Source organism: Pongo pygmaeus, chromosome 10, assembly GCF_028885625.2.
Source record: "Pongo pygmaeus isolate AG05252 chromosome 10, NHGRI_mPonPyg2-v2.0_pri, whole genome shotgun sequence".
Taxonomy (NCBI): Eukaryota; Metazoa; Chordata; class Mammalia; order Primates; family Hominidae; genus Pongo; species Pongo pygmaeus.
The window spans coordinates 108653487-108675516 of record NC_072383.2 but is presented as its reverse complement, the minus strand read 5'-3'; the positions used below and the strand labels follow the sequence as shown (position 1 = coordinate 108675516).

The following is a 22030-nucleotide window of genomic DNA, read 5'->3' as shown; positions in this document are numbered from 1 at the left end:
CTGTAATCCCAGCTACTCGGGAGGCTGAGGCAGGAGAATCGCTTGAACCCGGGAGGCAGAGGTTGCAGTGAGCCAAGATCGCGCCATTGCACTCCAGCCTGGGCAACAAGAGCGAAACTCCGTCTCAGGAAAAAAACAAAAAAAACAACAAAAAAAACCACTTTCTGCTGATATTGGGCCACTCAAACTTAGCTTTTCAGTTTTTAAATAATCCATAGTGATTGCACCTCTTGACCTGAAAAAGTAATGGTTTTCTTCATAGTGTCCTTGTGGCTTCAAAGTATTGATATCTACTTTCCCCTAAAAGCAAAGCAGCTCCTTTACATCTTCCCAGAAATACAGCCTCATTTCTGGAACCCATACATTTCTACTGGCCACTGCCTTTGTTGTTTTTAATACCAGCTTATTTAGATACAGGAAGAGTTTAGAAGCCTTATCATCTGGACTTCTAGGAACAGCCTCACAAAGCACTTGGCTTCAGAGGATAGCATTGATGCAGAGCTTTGATGTTGGCTGGGCTTCCTTTACCCCACAAGAGCCAGTTCCCCTCCAGGAGGACCACAGAGGTGTCAGAACAGCCCAACACTGGCTTGCTTTTAGTTGCCATTTGAAACGAGCAGCATGGGGCTTGTTAACCTGGGCAGGAAGGCTGGGAGGAGCATGCCACCTTTGCAGTGATGAACTGAGCGATGTGAGGCATTCTAATGTTCTACTGACATACATACATAACAGGAAGTGTGGGTACATCCAGTGACTAGAAAAAACTGAAAAGGAAAAAGACTCAAAGACTGGAATATTGTATGCGCACCCTCTAAGGAAGCAGTCTTTATTTGCATTTTTAGAGTGAACACATATATGAAAAACGCTGCAACAGGTTGACACAATGCTCAGTCCCTTTTTAAGTGAATTCCTGGGGAGAAAGTCAAGGACCTTAGGGAGCAGAGCAATGGAATGCAAACACAGAAATTACCTATGAGTCACCTTTGTGAGCCAATGACACGGCCTCACTGCAGCCATTCCAAGAAGTATCTTTGCTCACGGTAAATGCAAAGTAAACAAAATGCCACATTGCATATTTGAAACAAATGTGACGTTGCCTATACTGGCCTCGTGTGCAGAAGGAATTTTGGTCAGACAATGACAAAAAAAAAAAAAAAAAAAGCAGATGGTGAAATCTAATTAAAAGCACAATTCTTTGTATCTGGGAACGTTTCACTGGCAACACTAACTGTATGATACAGACGTTACCTGGAACAGTAGTTATGTTTCTCTTCCTATCCCCAAAGAAGCACAACAGAAGAAATAGATGCAAAATGGAGGAGGGTATTGTTTACCAGGTTATTTCAGTGCAGCCTGTGGGAATGAATACACGGGCCACAGTGAGCAGTGCCCTTGGCTGTATTCCCCAGGGTTCTGTATGTTGTGCGATGGTTATTTACAAGAGGGTCTGACAAAAGAGAGTTAACTACTAAAGGTATCCAAAAAAGGCCTGAGAAAATCTGGTTAAAATGTATAACCTTGTATTGCTACTGATGGGAGTTGTTTTTATATCTTTTACAAATAATAAAAATATTGTTAAAAAATAGATTTATCCAGAAAGATGTTGATTTGAACTCTAAAAAGCAACGTGAAATCATTATTTTCCCTTTTGAATGAAGAGCCATGGAGCTCCGTGGTTTTCAGCTCCTTTCTGGTTGCAAATCAATCCTTCCTCTGGAGTGAGTCTAGGGCACGCAGTGGGCTCTTCCTAGGTGTCTACGTGGAAATCCTTCACTCGTGCAGTTGTAGAACACACCTGGTTTGGTTCTGTGTGTTCCAATATTTTGGCCAGCTTGCCCACTTCAAGAACAAGCCTCAGGTTCCCCTAGCTGCTCTTTCAGGGACAGGATTAGCTGCCTTTGATTTAGCCTGGAGAATCCTGCTCTCAAAAGAATTGCCTTTACAAATTCAAATCAGATCCTTCGATGCATGCAGTGAGGTGATGTGAAACTATTAGTAATGTTTAAGGCTAAGGCAACATCCATGGCCATTTGTGTATCTTAATTTGATGCAAATAGTTAACAATAATCTAAAATAGATTCTATATGTATCTCCTCTAACTTTAGCTGGGTGTGGAAGGAATGGAATCAGATAGAGATGGAGAAGAATAATGACAATGTCCTAGAAACCCTGTAAAAAGGTAAAAATAAGGAGATCAGCACAGATTACCCATTTCTTTGGTGAACAGTAAAGAAGTGTCTCCAATTCTCATAGACCACACTTCACGAAGGCGGCTGCTGCTCTCATATATAAAAGCACCCTGACTCTGCAATAACTTGTCTTGTTATCACTCCTTGATAAAAATTTATCTACAAACCTGCGGGGATTGGGGTTTTGTCTAAAGCTGGTAGTAAAAATGTGACCTGCAAGCCAATACAGCTAATGGAAAGTGAAGATGCTCTCCTCCCCTTAGCCTGGAGATGGGGCCTGCAATCCCTGGTCCCTTCTCCACCCCAGGGAGCGGCCTGGATGGGCCCAGGAGTCCCTAGTTCTGCACCTCTGCATAAAGAAGGGGCAGTTGTTGCCTGCCGCACGCACGCAAGGTGCAGGCCCTCAGCCCTGGGGCCCTGGTTGACACAGCATCTGTGACAGCCCACAGCCTCTGCTTTGTGCAGAGGCTCACAGGCTGAAAGGTCTATTTGTCAGTGAGTGACAGCTGTAAGACTTGCTGGAGCTCAGCCTCTTCCTCCTGGAGCCGGAGCTCCCATTCCTCCAGCTCTTTGGCAGAGAGCTCCATGGCTAGCTGCAAGTCATTATCAAAACGGCTTGTCTCGCTCAGGGCGCTGGGGCACAGGCCTTCTGTGCTGGTGAGGAGGCTCTCCTGGATGGCCCTGGGTTGGAAAACAGATAAAAAGAGAGAGTCACTACTATCACCATCATGGTGGCAGCAGTAACTACATTTCTTAACCGCTTACCAAGGGCACACTGTGCCAGGCATTTAATATGCATGATGCCATTTAATCCCACATAACTGGCGGTGTAGGTGCTGTATACGGGTGAGAAACCCCACACTCTTGCCCAAGACCACCCAACAAGTAAGTGATAGGGCTGGGAATTGAACTTGGATCTGTTTTAAAGCAAAACTCAGGTTCTTCATCAACAGGCTCTCATAGACACCTTAAGTATAGGTCTTCGTAAAATGAATCCTCGCAGTTTTTCCCATAATCTCTGGAGCTGTTCCTCCAAACTTCCTTATCTTTACAATTATATAAACTTCCCACTGAGGACATCTAGGCCCTGTGATCATACATCATTCATAGAAGATCAAACCAATCAGAAAAGACTGACTCAGTACCTTTCCCCCAATGGCACTGACCTGTGAACCAGTCAGCAATTCTATCACCCATTCCTGGAAACTTGCTATTGAGAGTCTAGAGTTATTATAAGTAACTGCCACAAGAGGAAGCAAGAGAGCCAACACTTTAGTCTTTTTTTTTTTTTTGAGACGGAGTCTCGCTCTGTCGCCCAGGCTGGAGTACAGTGGCGCGATCTCGGCTCACTGCAAGCTCCGCCTCCTGGGTTTGCCATTCTGCCTCAGCCTCCCGAGTAGCTGAGACTACAGGTGCCCGCCACCATGCCCGGCTAATTTTTTGTATTTTTTTTTAGTAGAGACAGGGTTTCACCGTGTTAGCCAGGATGGTCTCAATCTCCTGACCTCATGATCCGCCCGCCTTGGCCTCCCAAAATGCTGGGATTACAGGCGTGAGCCACCGCTCCTGGCCTACTTTTTCTAGTCTTTCCTGCCAGTATGTGGCACCATACATCTGCCTGGGGACCAAATGCACAGTGCCATGCGTCTGCTCGCCTGTGTCCAGGCCTGTGTCCACCCTGGTTTATTCCAGAGTCACGTCAGTCAATCACCTCTCATACTGGGCGTCATAGGTGTTCGTCTGGCTGATCCCTCCATTCGAAGCTGGTCCTGAAAGTTCCTGGCAAAGACAAATGTGATAGACATGAATACATCTTAGGAGAAATTGGTGCCATTCTGGTAAGGAAACGATGGCAGCAAGAACCAAATTAAAAGTCTTTCCATGACCATTATCAATAGTGCTGTGTGAAAAGCTAACAGGGACTTGGGTTACCTCAAAAACAACACCTAAGTGGGAGGTAGTAACATGCCACAGCCTAACTCACAGCCACAACCTTCTCATCCTTTGTACAAAATCAATCTCTTAAATACAGCTAACCCACGTGGAAGATATACACAACAAAAAGCAAAAACACAGCTGACCTTGGGCAAAGTTCAAGCGACCAAAGCAGGTTTTTGTTTTTTTAGAGACAGGGTCGCACTCTGTTGTCCAGGCTCAAGGGTAGTGATGTGATCATAGCTCACTGCAGCCTTGACCCCTGGGCACAAGAAATCCTCCCACCTAAGCCTCCTGACTAGTTGGGAATACAGGTGCACACCACCATACTTGGCTTTTGAAAATTTTTGGTAGAGGCTAGGCATGGTGGCTCACACCTCTAATCCCAGCATTTTGGGAGGGCAAGGCTGGTGGATCACTTGAGGTCTGGAGTTTGAGATCAGCCTGGACAACATGGTGAAACCCCGTCTCTACTAAAAATACAAAAATTAGCTGGGTCTGGTGGTGCGCACCTGTAATCCCAGCTACTCGGGAGGGTAAGGCATGAGAATCACTTGAACCTGGGAGGCAGACGCTGCAGTGAGCCAATATTGTGCCCCTGCACTGCAGCCTGGGCAAAAGAGTGAGCCTGAGCCCCTGCACTGCCTCAAAAATTAAAAAAAAAAAAAATTTGGTAGAGATAGGATCTCACTATGTTGCCCAGGCTGGTCTCAGACTCCTGGGCTCAATCAGTCCTCCCATCTTGGCTTCCCAAAGTGCTGGGATTATAGGCATGAGCCACTGCACCCAGCCAGTAATTCTTCTAGGGCAAGATTAGAAGACACAATTCCATATTGGTAGTCTTTGACTTTGGCTACTCCCCTTGTTAAAACTTATGGTCAACAAGGTTTATGAAGCTACTTGGGAGTTGGCGGGGGGAGCTAAGCTCACTTACATAGGGAAAGGAAAAGCATACCAGGCTGATGGTGATGTCCAGGGGTCTTCTCCCAGGATGCCTGCCAAAGGGAACATGCTTGCTTTGGGGTCTGGCTCGGAAAACTGAATGGGTCTGGGAATGGGGCCATGGTGGTGGCAGGAGGAAGTGGAGGAGGTAGACTCACATTACACAAGCACTAAGACTCAGGAATAGAACCAGAAAGCCATAAGCTTGAGCCAGTGAGGACGCTGGAGTGTGAGCACTGTTCTCAAAGCAGCAGCCCTGGGAGGGCAGGGGCTGCTTCCCAGAGAATTCCCAGCACCTGGCACAGAGCTTGGCACAAAGAAGGTACTCTGCAAATATCTGAATGAAGAATGGAAGAAAAAGCCAATTAACAAATAAATGGACTGCAGGAACCCAGGACACACCAGAGGGTGCTGGGGGCAGACCAGACCCTACCCTAGTAGAGCCAGGAGCCACAAAAGGAAGCAGATGGAAGGAGTTGATGTTAGGGGAGGAGGACCTCAAGCCTTGGACTGTCCCAGGTAGGTGAGGCATGGAGGGAGAACCAGATATGACAATAAAAGGCAACTGTTCTACTGGGCACAGTGGTGCATGACTTTAGTCCCAGCTACTTGGGAGGCTGAGGTGGGAGGATCTCTTGAACCCAGGAGTTTGAGGGTGCAATATGATCGTGCCGGGGAACAGCCACTGCACTCCAGCTTGGGCAACATAGAGTCACACACACACATACACACATACACACACACACACACACACACACACAAAGCCTACTGCTTACACAGGTCTGTTCCGTCCTTCATTTGCTGTTTCACTAGAGACCCAGAGAGAGTTTAGGGAGATGGTACCCTTTGTGGAGGGAGTGGGATTCAAATCCACTTCACTACCTTCATCCGAGACTACTGATACGTAGGTAATCCTTCAGGAAAAATATGATGGTGTGATTCAGCAGTAATTTACTGCTTCAGTGCTAGAAAATGATGAAGCACGCACATCTCGAAAAGTACAGAATTACAAGCTATGTGCGTGAATATGAGGAAGAGGAAAGTCTGCCTGAAGACATCTTGTGAATGGTGCTGACTGGGATTATGTAAATGGTCTCTTACATAACAAGCTTTTGTAAGAAGACCAGATGCACAAAGTATAACCTATGCAAATACCATGAATGTGTCAAACTTGATATTTAGAATAAATCTTTCAGATTAGCCAAACACTGAGGCTAACCCAGAGGGTAAGACCTCCCACGCCCTGCCATTAGAATATTCTGATAAACACACCTGGCTCCTGCTGGACTCCAGCAGACTTTGCTGGATGGCAAACTGCATTATCTCATAATCTTCATCTTGCAAATGCACATTTCTGCCATTGTCTTGAACATAGTAAGATTCGGGAATTTCAAACACAGATTGATCAACCTCAAAGTTTGTGATGTGGGAAGCTGAAACACAAAAGGCAACCGTCCAGTGTCTGAGTTCATTACATTTCCACTCCAATTTTTTGCAAAAATGTTTTACATTAGAAAAAAAAGAAAGAAAGGCTCAAAATTATAATAATCAAGGCTTACTATTATATGAGAGATTCTGAGGAAGCATGACAGAAAAAAGTGACAGAATACAGCTTTTTTCTTTTTCCTTGATTTTAGTGGAAACAATGAACAGTCATAAAAAAATACACAAGACTATAAAATGAAAAGCGCAGATTTCTCCCCCTAAACACATACGCACAGTCACACCAATGTGTTTCTTCCTTTTGCAGGAAGATATATGGTAAATATATAAAAGATAGTATATATAAAATATCTGAACACTTAAAAATGATAATAATAAAACAAATGCCTGTGTGCCCTTCACCTAGCCTAAGACACAGAACACTATCAATAACTGCCGGGCGCGGTGGCTCACACCTGTAGTCCCAGCATTTTAGGAGGCTGAGGCGGGCAGATCACGAGGTCAGGACATCGAGACCATCCTGGCTAACATGGTGAAACCCGTCTCTACTAAAACTACAAAAAAAAAAAAAAAAAAATTAGCCGAGCGTGGTGGCTGGCACCTGTAGTCCCAGCTACTCGGGAGGCTGAGGCAGGAGAATGGCGTGAACCCGGGAGGCGGAGCTTGCAGTGAGCCGAGATCACGCCACTGCACTCCAGCCCGGGTGACAGAGTAAGACTCCGTCTCAAAAAGAAAAAAACACTATCAATACCATACTGCGGGCACATCCCTTGTTAACAATATTCCCTTCTTCCTCTCCAGAGGTAAATACATAATTCAGAATAGTTGTTTACACTGCCTAGCTCTCCTCTGGAGTTTGCCACATGTATATCATCCTAATAGCTTGTATTAGCCTGTTTGTGAACTCGACATAAATGGAATCATGTGGAATTTATTCTTCAAATTGGATTTTCTTCATTCAACATTATGCTTTTGAAATTCAACAGTTCTGACGCACATAGCTATAAATTTTTATTTTCAATACTATATGTTATTCTGTTGTATTAATAGAGCACAATAGCGCATTCTACCATCTCGGGACATTTGGGTCGTTTCCAGGCTTCTGCTGTTATGAATGGATGCTGCTGCCCAGTACTGGGGTCTCCAGATGCTCATGTGCATAACTTTCTTTAGGGTACACATCTAGGAATTGCTAGGTCATACACATCTTCAGTTTATACAGTAATGCCGAATGTTTTATTCAAGGAACTATACCAATCTCCTCTTCCTGCCAAGAGTACACGAGTGTTCCTTAGCTGCACAACCTCATGAACACATATCACCCAACTTTATTGCTATATGGGAATGTAAAGTTGTATATTATTGTCAAGTTCAATTGTTTTTATTTGAAGTCTTAATTTATATATATTAAAATGCTTTTAATTCCTCCTACTGGTAGACTACAGGGGAGAAACATAGGACCATCATAATAGTTGCAGAAAACGCATCTCACAAAAATCAGTACTTAAAAATGGTAATAACTCTCAGCAAACTAGAAATATAAGAGAATAATGTCCTCCAACTAATAAGGGACATTTACAAAAAACCTACACAGTTAACATTATACCTAATGGCACAACAATCCTTCCTCCCCTAGAACCAGGAACAAGACAAGGACAGCCATTCCTACCACTCTTACTCAGCATTGTACTAGACGTCCTAGCCAGTCCAATAAGTCAAGAAAAAGAAATGAAAACTTAAAATAGAAAGGAAAAAGTAAAATTTTCTTTATTAATAGACAACATGACCATATATGTAAGAAATTCTAAGAAATCTACAAAAAAAGTGTAAGACAAGTAAATTCAGCCATGTTACAAGATAAACAAGGTCAATGCTGGCCATGCAATTGTGCAAGAAAAAAAAAGATTAAAAAATTTTAAAAAAAGATTCAAGGTCAAAATACAAAATTCAATTATATTTCTATATACTAGTAACTGGAAATGAAATTAAGAAAATAAGTCCATTTACAATTGCATCCAAAATCATGAATTGTATTGATGGCAAAGGAGCGTAAGGAAATTTGGGGGCATATGGAAATGCTATCTATCTTGACTGTGGTGGTGGTTACACAGATGCATACGTTTGTCAAAATGTGGCTGGGTATGGTGGCTCACACCAGCACTTTGGGAGGCTGAGGTGGGTGGATCACTTGAGGTCAGGAGTTCCAGACCAGCCTAGCCAACATGGTGAAACCCAGTCTCTAATAAAAATACAAAAATCAGCCAGGCATGGTGGCATGCACCTGTATTCCCAGCTACTTGGGAGACTAGGCAAGAAAATCGCTTGAGCCTGGGAGGCAGAGGCTGCAGTGAGCAGAGATCGTGCCACTGCACGCCAGCCTAGGTGACAGAGTGAGACTCTGTATCTGAGAAAAAAAAAAATGCACTGAACCGTCACACTTAAAATGAGAACATTTTATTGTATGTACATTACACCTCAATAAAGCTGATTTTTAAGAACATCCTGTCTTTTTAATATAACTAGGATCATATATATTCTACAAGTTTTTTTTTGCTTAATCTAAACTAAATCTGAAATTTTCTTTCATCCAACACAGACATCTACTCCCTCAGATAGTCCAGCTTCAGAGTGAATTATGAATATGATGACTGAATTATAATTTTTGAGATGTAGTTTTGCTCTTGTTGCCCAGGCTGGAGTGCAATGGTACAATCTCGGCTCACAGCAACCTTTGTCCCCCCGCCTCTCCCCCCGTTCAAGCGATTCTCCTGTCTCAGCCTCCCGAGTAGCTGGGATGACAGGCATGCGCCACCACACCCGGCTAATTTTTGTATTATTAGTAGAGACGGGGTTTCTCCATGTTGGTCAGGCTGGTCTCAAACTCCCGACCTCAGGTGATCTGCCCACCTCAGCCTCCCAAAGTGCTGGGATTACAGGCATAAGCCACCACGCCCGGCCATAAATTTTTTTTTAAATAACAAAACTAAACTTTTTATTTATTTATTTTTTTACCTGAATCAGCCTGGGTCCCTTCCACATTTTGAGATACAGATTCTTCGGCAGTGCTACAGCCATTAACATTTCCAAATGTAATCCGTGCATTTAAGACATGAAACAAGGGAATTTCTAACAAACAAAATAAAAACTCTTATAAGTAAACTTTACTGAGAATAACAATAATAGTTATCATTTACTAAGTGCTTACTATGCCAAGTACTTTGATAAGTATAATTTTATTTAAGCCTTATAACAACCCTTCCCAATACACAGACGGGAAAACTGAGATTGAGAGTTATGTATTTTCGGTCAGGCGCGGTGGCTCACACCTGTAATCCCAGCACTTTGGGAGGCCGAGGCAGGCTGATCACCTGAGGTCAGGAGTTCGAGACCAGCCTAACCAACACGATAGAACCCCATCTCTACTAGAAATACAAAAATTAGCTGGGTGTGGTGGTGCATGTCTATAATCCCAGCTACTTAGAAGGCTGAGGCAGGAAAACCGCTTGAACCCAGGAGGCGGAGGTTGCAGTGAGCCAAGATCATGCCACTTCATTCCAGCCTGGGCAACAGAGTGAGACTCCATCTCAAAAAAAAAAGAGAAAATGAGTTATGTATTTTCTCCTAGATCACAGTGAGTAAGTCATCAAGCCAGGGTTCAAGTATCATGAACATACAACTATCCAAAATTAATACTCTTCATGAGTAGTATGTATGATATATACATATATAGCATTATGCATACTAGCTTGGGATGTAGATCATATTTACATATCAAAGGATCTTGGTGTCAACTGTCTTCCTCAAATAATTATCTAATTTGAAGTCTCACTGAATTAAGGTTTGACATTAAAACAATGACTGTGTCATGTTTTTATGCCTTTTTATATCTGTCAGCACCATTTGCAAATAGAAACGATGGTTGGAGATCTCTTGACTTTGATACGCAAAATGAACCACCAATCATAACACTTCTTTAAATCAAACCACAGGAGAACTCTGACCTCCTCTATTATGTCTATAAGCTACTTTGACCTAAAGCACTCCAATTCCCTGAAGCATCCTGCCACCCACATGCTGCCACCCACAAACATGGGCAGAACCTCCAAGTGCTGCTGAAGTTTATTTAGCAGTACCTATTTTGACAGGAAATCCAGGTGGGAATTCCAATTTGATGAAATCTCTCAGTCTTGCAAAATGAGCACTCGTTCGAGCCATTAGGTCAATGATGGGAATGACCTGCTCCACCAGAGAGAGGGGAAACTCTTCACACATCCACAACATTGCTTTAAACCTGCAGAATTCAACCAAGAAAAGACTGAGGTCATCTCCACCAGATGGCAAAAGGAGATTACTGCTATGTAGTAGGCTAGACAACAGCAGCCTTACTCCACACTCTGCCCAGTCATCTCTTAATTCAGACCTATTAAAGGTCAAATGTCTAGGGCCACAAGGAATTCATATCACCCTAAAATCTGGCAATAAAGGCAAGCGACCTGCATGACAACCTGCCACGATCAAAGCCTTAATTGACAGCAAGCATGAAGAAATGATAGCGGGTAGAATAGTTGCATTTGAATTTGATCAGCTGAAGCTGGTTAGCAATAAAAAAAAAAAAAGGAATTCTTACATCCAATCTAGATTCTATTTGGAAAAGAGCTAATAACATGGACAATCTACTGTTAGCTTTCATGGCAAAGTAATTTTAAAATTATTTTTTATAAAAAGGGGCAGAGGAGGCTGGGCGCGGTGGCTCATGCCTGTAATCCCAGCAGTTTGGGAGGCCCAGGCGGGCGGATCACAAGGTCAGGAGTTCGAGACCAGCCTGACCAATATGGTGAAACCCTATCTCTACTAAAAATACAAAAATTAGCTGGGCGTGGTGGCACGCGCCTGTAGTCCCAGCTACTCAGGAGGCTGAGGCAGGAGAACTGCTTGAACCTGGGAGGCAGAGGTTGCAGTGAGCCGAGTTCGTGCCACTGCACTCCAGCCTAGGCGACAGAGTGAGACTCCGTCTGAAAAAAAAATAAGGGTGGGGGGGAGGGCAGCGGAATGATCCAACATTACACCATAAAACAGCACAATTTCTGAAACATACATAGGTTGAAAATGGCAGCTGAACCTCTCTTACTTCTGTGTTCTAATCGTCAGCTCTTTCGGCCTTCCAATGTCCCTGTCTTTCAGATCAAACTCTTCATTGAAGTACTCGTCAGGCGTGATGGCTGTGGGGTTGTTTGCAGTAGCACATTCCGTGGTGAGGTCCTGCTGAGCCAGAACTCAGGAGAGTCAGAAATGCCAAATGATGTTCATAAGTGAAGGCCTGTGGCACTCAGTGTCTGAGGTGGACGTGTTAACCAGCTAAAGACCGGGAAGTTCTATTCACTAACTTTTTTGCGTGGAACAAGAAAATCTATGAGGGTATCACCAAACTACACGGGAAGTGTAATGGATTTCTTCATTTTAAAATATTTCTCTACTCTCCTTTACATTTTTATCTCCTGATTATAGCAAAGAAAAAAAGAAAGAAACATCTGAAAGTGCATGAGACTTGGAAGACTCGGAGTTGAAGTTCTAGCTGTTTCCCTGTCTAGCTTTGATAGTGGAAAGGTAATTTCATTTTTCTGACCCGCAGGGACATCCACTGTACCAAGTTCATATAGTTACTGTGAGCATCAAGTAAGAAAATATTTGTTAAGGTGCTCTGTTGCAATATAAAGTCCTGAATCCTTTTTAAGTTCCATTTCTATAAAGAGGCCCCTCGTTTATAATGGATAAGAGGGAAAGCACCTGATTTCTATAATCACTACCCCTCCTCTAAAATCCTTATTTATTTTCAAAGAGTCACTCATCTAATTCTCTTCCAAAAGAGTATCTCAAATTCCAGCTTGGGGGTATCTTTGGCCTTTACAAAGAGTGGGCTGTTCAGGATCCAGTAAATGCCATCCCAGACACAGACAAGTTGTTTCCTTTCATCTAACTGCAATGAAAGCTCACTGCTTCAACTTACCCCTTGTGCGCCAAACTGGTGTTCCACAGTTCCCAGCAAAGATTCCAGCGGGTTCCTGTCCGCTACGGGGGGGGGGAGTTTAAAGTCTAATATTATATCTTACTCGTGGCTATAAAAAAAGATCTTCATTAAAGTTTCTGGTCCAAGCTACCTCATTAGGAAATGCAATTACAGACTGGCTGATCAAATCATTCACAATAACCATAAACTAATTTATCCTTTATAGGGTGCTTTTCATGAGGATCTCTAAACTAGATAAACAGTTGTAAGAATTAAAGCAGAATAATGGGAAGAGTCTGGATTTTGGAGTGAGCCAGACCTGGATTCCAACCCCACCTTGGCCACTCGCTACCCATGTGTTCTGGGCCTTAGTTCCCTCATCTGTCAAAGTGGAGTAATGGCAATGGTGGCGCTGGTGCTGGTGAACAATTACTGCATGTTTACCATATACTGCAGGCGCCATTCTAAAGGCTTCCACGTCGTAACTCATCTAATCCTCTCAATAACTCTAAGGAAGGTTGGGTATCGCCTGCATTTCACTGCTGAGGAACTAAGGCACAGAGCAGAAGTAATTTCACAAGGCCATAGAACTGGTGGGGCTGGGAGGGGGCTGGGATGTGGCAACCACATTCAATGTTTTTGCTCAGACCCCAAGTTCTGTCTAAATCTTTCATCACAATAGTTTGGACTAAATCAGTCATTCCAATGATAAATATTCTCAAATGTCCTTATCTCCTTTTTTGGCTGAATTCAACAATTGTTCTTGATAACGCATAAACAAGCCCTCACGAATAGCTTTAATTACAGCTGAGGCCAACTATGGGGAAACACCTCCAAGAATGAGTCAGTCTAAGGAAATTTTCTTTCCTTTTTATTTTTTTTTGAGACAGAGTCTAGCTCTGTCGCCCAGGCTGGAGTGCAGTGGGACAATCTTGGCTCACAGCAACCTCCATCTCTGGGGTTCAAGCGATTCTCCTGCCTCAGCCTCCCCAGTAGCTGAGACTACAGGAGTGTGCCACCATGCCCGGTTAATTTCTATATTTTTAGTAGAGATAGGGTTTCACCATATTGGCCAGGCTGGTCTCAAACTCCTGGCCTCAAGTGATCTGCCCACCTTGGCCTCCCAAAGTGTTGGGATTACAGGTGTGAGCCACTGTGCTCAGCCAGGAAATTTTTTTTTTTTTTTTTTTTTGAGATGGAGTTTCACTCTTGTTGCCCAGGCTGGAGTGCAATGGCATGATCTCGGCTCACCAAAACCTCCTCCTGCCATGTTCAAGTGATTCTCCTGCCTCAGCCTCCTGAGTAGCTGGGATTACAGGCATGGGCCACCACACCCGGCTAATTTTTTATTTTTTTTAGTAGAGATGGGGTTTCTCCATGTTGGTCAGGCTGGTCTTGAATCCTGACCTCAGGTGATTCGCCCACATTGGCCTCCCAAAGTGTTGGGATTACAAGCACGAGCCACCGTGCCTGGCCAGAAATTTTTATAAAAAATAAGTTAGGGGCCAGGCACGGTGGCTCACACCTGTAATCTCAGCACTTTGGGAGGCCAAGGTGGGTGAGGATCACCTGATTTCAGGAGTTCGAGACCAGCCTGGCCAACATGGTGAAACCCCGTCTCTACTGAAAATACAAAAAATTAGCCGGGCGTGGTAGCGGGTGCCTGTAATCCCAGCTACTCAGGAGGCTGAGGCAGGAGAATCACTTGAACCCGGGGGGCAGAGGTTGCAGTGAGCCAAGGTCATGCCACTGCACTCCAGCCTGGGTGACAGGGTGAGACTTTGCCTCAAAAAAAAAAAGAAGAAGTTAGGGTTAGGTTTAACACATCCCAATCACATTAACCCTAAACTTAACAGAGCCAACAAAGAGTTCCCTCTAGGCTTAAAAAATAACAACAAAACAGGAGGTGGGAGGGTGGTGGTGATTACCTTTATATCTCTTTTTTTCCTCCTCGGTCAGATGTTCTGTGCGTATTTTGGTGATCACGTTCACATTGTTTACTGTGTAAACCTGAGAGGTGTATGCGAAAGAAAACAGTGACACAGGGAATCAAAACTCCAAAAGTAAGCACAGCAAAAGCAAGAATGCTGAAGCAAAAAACAGAAAACAATCCAGCAAAATAAAAATGAGAAATGGTTAACTATCATTAGGATCCTTCAGAGAAAGTATATAAACTATCAACTGAAAAATGCATCAGCAGTTACCTCCCATGTTTGACAGTTTTAATACCAAGGAGTTAGCAGTGACAGGCTGCATCTTCCTGCGTGCCCTGCTGTGGCTAAATAGTCTCAAACAAATGCCCTGCAATCTAGGTTTCCACCTGGGTTTCTATTAAACTAAGGTACCCAAACCAGGATCCTATACTTCTGTTGGTAATTTTTTTTTTTTTTTTTTTTTTTTTTGAGACAGAGTCTCCCTCTGTTGCCCAGGCTGGAGTGCAGTGGCATGATCTCCGCTCACTGCAGCCTCCGCCTCCTGGGTTCAAGCGATTCTTGTGCCTCAGCCTCCAGAGTAGCTGGGATTACAGGCGTGTGCTACCATGACTGGTTAATTTTTGTATTTTTAGTAGAGATGGGGTTTCACCATGTTGGCTAGGCTGGTCTCAAAATCCTGGCCTCAAGTGATCTGCCTACTTGGGCCTCCCAAAGTGCTGGGATTACAGGCGTGAGCCACCACACCCAGCCTCTGCTGGTAGTCTTGTAATACTAGTATGACTCAGACAGCCATCTGCTGGGCAGAAGAGAAAGGTATGAACACAAGGTTCTCTATAGACTTATGAGCTGTAGAGAAAACCAGCAAGTCACTATTTAAAAGGCATTCCGTGCACTGACAAAAATTATTGTAACTGCCAGAGCAAATGCTCTGTTATCAAGGATAACTGGGGAATGTGGTGGTCTAGAAAATCAAACATAACAGTTAACAAAGAATTCTCTCTATATGCCACGTGAGGAGCCCCAACATTCAAAGCTGCAGAAAACACACTCAGCACTAGGACAAGTGCTTCTAAACGTATCTTGCTGAGCATGACGTAAGCCTTTCTTTGCTCACTCAGAGGCCACCAGAGGACCCTGCAGCACTGGGCTCCATCACCAAAAGCCATCAATCCCTGCTGTACTGTGGGACTGAAAGGCCGGGAAACAGCTTTCCAGCTGACAAAATGCCAGATGACTGGATCAACAATCGTCTCCACTATTACAACTATGTTTTAAATGCACTGATGTCATGCAAATGGGCTGTGAGCCTGCTGATTACAATTAAGCTGATTTAACAAAAAAGAGACTCAAAAGCTACTACACAACATTTGAACACATGTGAAGTCTAATCCTTCCTCTTCCTTTTTTTTTTTTTTTTTTTTTTTAATAATTAAGGGAATGACTAGCTTGTCATTCCTACCAGAACAACTGGTACCTGTACTCATTTCTCTACCATATTGTTTCTCTTTAGCATAGCTACAGACCTCCTCAGGGCATGCTATCCCATTTTCTGAAAGTCAAATAAGACAAAATCAAAAATCCAAGTGAGAGACACATTAGACAGTTCTCATTCCCCAGAGCATCTCCATGGCACAGATGCATGAAAAAAATGGGAACAGATTCCTCATTTGCATAGAAGCTAAATAGCTATATTAAATCTTATTTTAAGAGTTTCCTTTTACCTTTGCTTCGTAACCATTAACAACTTCTGCTTTATCTGTCCTCCAGCCCCAGAATCCGGATTTAGTTCTGATAAAAAGTGAACACCACAAATTTCTACATGTACAATATGCCATTCAGATTTATATCTGTAGCCTTTATAGTTTTTTTCCCCCCAGCTTAAGTTAGTGAAGGACACTTGGAAATCATGGTCCTATTGTCCACAGGAGACGGTTAGCAATGACAGATGGCTTATGCACCCTCCACCCTCCTCCCACAGTTATTAATCAATTTGCCTCACCCCAGGCATAGAAAGCCTCCAATCTTGGCTTCTATACAAAACTGCAGGCATTGAGGACAAAGGTGGTGACATTTATTGGACAGCAGTCCCAAAGAAGTGACTGAAGATGAGCAGCATCCAAGGGCTTGCCACAAGGTGGTAACCAGGTCAGAGCATTTATCTGGGTCATCTTAACTGGGGACATGGATGTCAGTGGTGGGATCTCCACAAGTAGCCACATCTCAATCGAGGAATTCTTAGAACAATGAGGCACAGACCATCCTGCTCCTTACAAAAGAGCAGGTGGGCCAGGAACTCATCACTGCGGTGAGCTGCTTGGAGATGCTGTTAGGCCTGCAAAATGGCTGTGAGTCACATGTTTGGGCAGGTTTGGTGCAGCAGGGGAAAGGATGTGAAAAACAGATTTTTTTTAGCCCAGCTGTTAATTCCATCTCTGTGGAACTCCTTTTAAAGTAGTCCAGCATTCCAGTGGCAGATGCAGCATTGGTAATATGCCCAAAATCTCAGTTATTCAACTCAACATACTCCTGAAAAAAAATGTATTTAGGAGCCAAAAGCAGCCAGGAGGCTCTGATTCTTTTTCAAAGCAGCTTGCCCTGGGAAATGCTCCCTCTCACTGGGGATCCCTGACCAGCCCTACCCTTTGTCTAGGACATCACATCCCAGCTCCTCTTGGCCCTGGCTAGGGCAATAGCCTGACTTCTGCTCTGACCACTGAGTGGGTTGGGATGTCATGCAGGAAGCTCAGGGAACAGCAGCAGGTTAGCCACATTACAAAGAACATATGCGGTTATTTGCATTTTGTTTCCAAATAGTTTGCTTTTCTTCTAATGGGATTTGGTCAATGAAATTAGTCCAGATGGTATAATGAGTTTACATGTGTATTTTAGCCCATCAGAACAGGAGGGATCAGAGCTCCCATTTTCCTACCAGTTGCCTACAATTAGGACAGCACAACCCGTGGATGGAAACAGAGGAATCCTAAAAGGATTATACCAAATGCTATCTCCAACTTACACTTCAGAAACAAGATAACAGTCACAGGGGCAGAAGGTAAGGAACCAGACTCAATTGATTAATAAGCCACAATCCCCTTTTATCATCAATACCAGAAAATCGAGATAGTCTTTTTCCTTCAATCCTCAGTTCCTTGTTTGCTTAAGCCATTTGATGTCTTGCCACAGGAAGTCACTGTTTTCTGGCACAGACTCTTCTGATGGATGGAAAGATGACTACATCTGCTCCACCTCACCCTTCATGCATGCTGGGAATACAGCGCTATGCTTTTCTCCCAAGGAACCACCAAGCTCCTCACCGGGCTACCTCTGCTCCTTTGGCAATCCTGCCTCTACTGCCCTAAGCATTTCCGCTCTTTTTTTTTTTGAGATGGAGTCTCACACCGTCGCCCAGGCTGGAGTGCAGTGGTGCAATCTCAGCTCACTGAAAGCCCCGCCTCCTGGGTTCACGCCATTCTCCTGCCTCAGCCTTCCAAGTAGCTGGGACTACAGGCGCCCGCCACCATGTCCAGCTAATTTTTTATATTTTTAGTAGAGGTGGGGTTTCACCATGTTAGCCAGGATGGTCTCGATCTCCCGACCTCGTGATCCACCCGCCTCAGCCTCCCAAAGTGCTGGAATTACAGGCGTGAGCCGGCGCGCCCAGCTCAGCATTTCCACTCTTGGCAGCAGTTTAGTTATTCAACCCAATGTTCATACCCTGTTTTAAATTTTAATTTCCTAATAACTCTGTGGCCCTTGGTAACTTTGCATGCAAAAGCATCCGAAGATGATAGAACACCTGGCTTCCTTCTCGTGCCATTTTCACCTCTGCCTGTCTCCACTGAGACCACACCAAAGGCCACTTCACAGGCACTGTGTCTTGGTGGTTGCTACACAATCAGGAGAAAGGCTCTGAAGGTGGCAGGGAATATTTTGTTTGAGGTGGGCAAAGCATAATCTTTCAGAGAAGGGAAAAATTCAAACTGCAACCACAGTGTATATACTGCAGGCCAAAAATTCATCAGGGCAGGGTATTAATTTGCACACATAAGCTCTGAGTAACAGATTAGAAAAAAGTGGACAAAAGTGACCATCAAAAAATGAGAGAGGGGGCTGGGTGCCATGGCTCATGCCTGTAATCCCAGAACTTTGGGAGGCCAAAGTAGGCAGATCACCTGAGGCCAGGAGTTCAAGACCAGCCTGGCCAACATGGCGAAACCCCACCTCTACAAAAATACAAAAATTAGCTGGGCATGATGGAGGGTGCCTATAATCCCAGCTCCTCGGGAGGCTAAAGTGGGAGAATTGCTTGAACCCAGTAGGCGGAGGTTGCAATGAGCCGAGATCATGCCATTGCACTCCAGCCTGGGCGACAGAGTGAGACTCCATCTCAAAAAAAAAAAAAAAAAAAAAAAAAAAAAGAAAAGAAAAAGAAAAGAAAGAAAGAAAAGGAGAGAAGGCCACACCTTCCAAATTAAAATGAATACCCACACCTCTGATCAGAAGTAAATTCACACACTTTTTATACCAACAAACCTCACATTCAAGAGCAGCTATATTCTTTTCGTAGCTGGTATCAATCCTAAGGAGTGGCTCAATTCTTGCTCAATGCACGACAAGCACACATTTAATTCTGAGCACCATTAAAACAAAGCAGCTGTCTTCCAAAAATTCTCTCTCAGCTACACACTGTCAGTTGCAAAAGAGTTAGCTTGAGCACTCTGAAAACCCTGTGGGCACAAAAATACAAAATGTGCCTTAGTCCTTGGTACAGATGGAATATGCTATCATTTCCCATTTATACTCAGTGGGGTAATAGCCAGGAATCGTCACCCTCTCTTCATAAATCGCACTTCAACGAACAATGACTCTGGCAACTCTACTGTTGAACAATATGGGGAACAATGTCTCTTCTCAAGACATCTTAAGAGTCACAGACTTTGGAGACTTCATCTCCAGATTCACTCCATTATTTCTTTCAGCTAAGGAAAACAGAAAACTGGAGAGATGAGGCCACTTGCCCAAAGTCACACAGTTATTTAGGAGCCCTGCTGATGGCACTCAGTTCCTCCCCCTCTCATCACTACGGATGAACAGTGGCAGAAAAGGCAGCCTCCTCTGCCTTCTGGGGTTATGAACAGAGCCCTAAGCTGAAGGGGCCTCCCTGTCTGCAGAGGGGTATGCGGAAGCCTGGAAATGTCTTTCCAAGATCCTCCCAGGGAAAGCCAGTCAGTCCCTAAATTTTGCTGTCCCTGAAAGACCATGAATGTCAACTGGCCAGGCCAGTGCAAGGAGGCTGGCAGAAGAGGACTGACCCTGCCTCCAGGGATGCCACCCTCCTGCCCTAGCAGCAGCCCTGGACACACTGGTTTCTTCTTCTATTACAAACAGATGTCCTAATTCCACAGCTCAATCTAAATTAGAAGAAAAGGATACTTAACAAGTTTTATGCTTGACTAAACACATTATTAACCAATTTTATACTAGAAAGAAAAGAAAAATATAATGAGAGGACAGTTGTTATATTCATCAAGAGAAAAGAAGGCCTAAGTCCAGGATGATAGTGTCCATTTTCTCAGGGTAAGCTGCTTAGGCTTGCAGAGAGCTGGATGTGGCATCCTAGGCAAATACTATCAGGAAAATAGTGTCCATTTTCTCAGGCTAAGCTACTTTGACTTGCAGAGAGCTGGATGTGACATCCTAGGCAAATACTATCAGGATAATAGTGTCCATTTTCTCAGGCTAAGCTACTTTGGCTTGCAGAAAGCTGGATGTGACATCCTAGGCAAATACTATCAGTGCTCTTAGGACTCCCTTGGGTCAGTGTTCTCCACTGTAGAAACAAGCGAACAGCTTTGACAGCCTCTACTCAAAGGCCCCCCCAAGCCCTCCATGTGGCCCAGAGGCACATGACCAGTGATGGTGTTCTCATCTGGATTAACCAAGGCACAGACCTCTCTGGAGAATTCTTTATGAGTCTGGAACAGAACTGAATCCCCTCCAGATTCCTGCTCTAAACTATTAAACCTCACAGGTGGGTTAAACAAACAAACAAACGTTTAACTATATATTAAGTGTGAATCTGACTGACCAATATCAGTACAACTGAACTCAGTACTGGGTCAATTCTAACCTCCAGAAACTCCACGCTCTGTGGTCTGGGACTGAGTATTGTGTATCCATAAACACCAAGACAAAAATAGGATTCAAGTAAAATCCACTAGAAAGGGCACATAAAAGAAAAGGAAGACATTTCTTCATACTCTTCATGTTGGTTAAGTCTTCTAAGACTTAACCGTAAAAATGATGGATGGTGTCGAGTGTCAGCTACAATTTCTATTGGTTAGAGATCAATCTTAAAACCCACTAGTGTTTATTATGTCATATTAGAAAAAACCCAATCCATCCATAATTTCCAATTAATACATACATGTCACTCAAGATGGCAGCATGGGGATTAGACATTAAAATTTAGAGTCTAAATTTGTACCTTTCAAAAGCAATATTTTTAGTATCGAGGCTGGTGTTAATGACAGGGCTTGTGAGCCGCCGCTCAACTTCCCTGCTTTTTGGCTTCATCAAGTCCAGAGTGAGGCGCTCCATTTCTTGGGAAAGGTCGAAGCGTTCGGTGGTGACCACTTTGTCATCATGGTTGACTTCCATCAACTCCGCCCAGTTGTCTATTAATGGAAACAAAGGCATAACTAAGTGCAAAGTAGGGAAGATGCAAAAACAAGGAAGTTTCGTATGTTAAAATGTATCATCTTTCATGTGTGTCCTCCCAGGTGCTATCTGATAAAACCTACAGTGTACTGATTATTGACTACCTATTTGCACAGGGATTATCTGACCAGCTTTCCACAACACATAGGAAGCTCTGAGCCATCTTCCCCAAAGATGCGGAATTTTTTAAATAATTTGCATTCTTATTAGCAATATATTCCATCAATGTCCTTTATAAAATATATTATTACAGAATTCACAGAAATTATGTATGCACAACATTGGGTGAGCAATGCCATTTCTCATGCCTGATTATGGAGGGTTACACAGAGATACACACAGAAGGCCTGTGCTCAAAGGCTCAGGAAAGTGAAGCAGACACATCACAAGGGTAACTGCTGGGTGGTAAAGGACACATGAAGGAGAACTAGCCAGACAAGAACGAAGACAGGAATGGGAGCTGAATAATTAATAAGAATAACCAAAAAAACATGCCCTAGGAAGGATCAGACAGAAAAGTCACATGAATGTGAAAGCATTTTCTTGGTTAAAAATCACCCTGTAATTTTGCTTGAGCAGTGATTACTACGAGAGAAGTTACTCACCTTCTCCCTTAAATATAAAACTACGCCTCCCTCTTATCCAGCTCATGTTTTCAAATCCCAGCAATGTGATATCGACGCGCAGTTTGGCACCACTTTTCCAGATGCGACAGACATCATTCGGGCATATTCTAGAAACCAAGGGCACTGGAGGAGAGAAGTGTACTACTGAGAAAAACTTAAGGGCCAAGCAGAATACCTAGGCCAGGAAATCAAGATTCTGATTTAATAAAAGGAGGGGAGTGGCAAGATGGTGACCAT

At 43.7% G+C, this 22030-nt stretch overlaps 1 protein-coding gene across 5 annotated transcripts in view; it reads right to left on the bottom strand.

Moving 5' to 3' along the window:
• Positions 1-794: 794 nt before the first annotated feature.
• Positions 795-22030, bottom strand: part of ANKRD13A (ankyrin repeat domain 13A) — a 42059-nt gene continuing 20823 nt past the window's right edge. For 2 of the 5 annotated variants that reach the window (XM_054443867.2, XM_054443869.2), the window contains exons 5-15: positions 21773-21916; positions 20935-21124; positions 16169-16235; positions 14442-14523; positions 12514-12575; positions 11638-11771; positions 10643-10800; positions 9522-9635; positions 6339-6499; positions 3901-3968; positions 795-2870 (exon numbers count right to left, since the gene is read on the bottom strand). In XM_054443867.2, coding sequence (XP_054299842.1) covers positions 2675-2870; positions 3901-3968; positions 6339-6499; positions 9522-9635; positions 10643-10800; positions 11638-11771; positions 12514-12575; positions 14442-14523; positions 16169-16235; positions 20935-21124; positions 21773-21916 — 1376 coding nt within the window. In that variant the 3' untranslated portion in view covers positions 795-2674. The remainder of the gene's footprint in view (positions 2871-3900; positions 3969-6338; positions 6500-9521; positions 9636-10642; positions 10801-11637; positions 11772-12513; positions 12576-14441; positions 14524-16168; positions 16236-20934; positions 21125-21772; positions 21917-22030) is intronic. The other 3 variants (XM_054443868.2, XM_054443870.2, XM_054443872.2) reach the window with 3 other exon arrangements.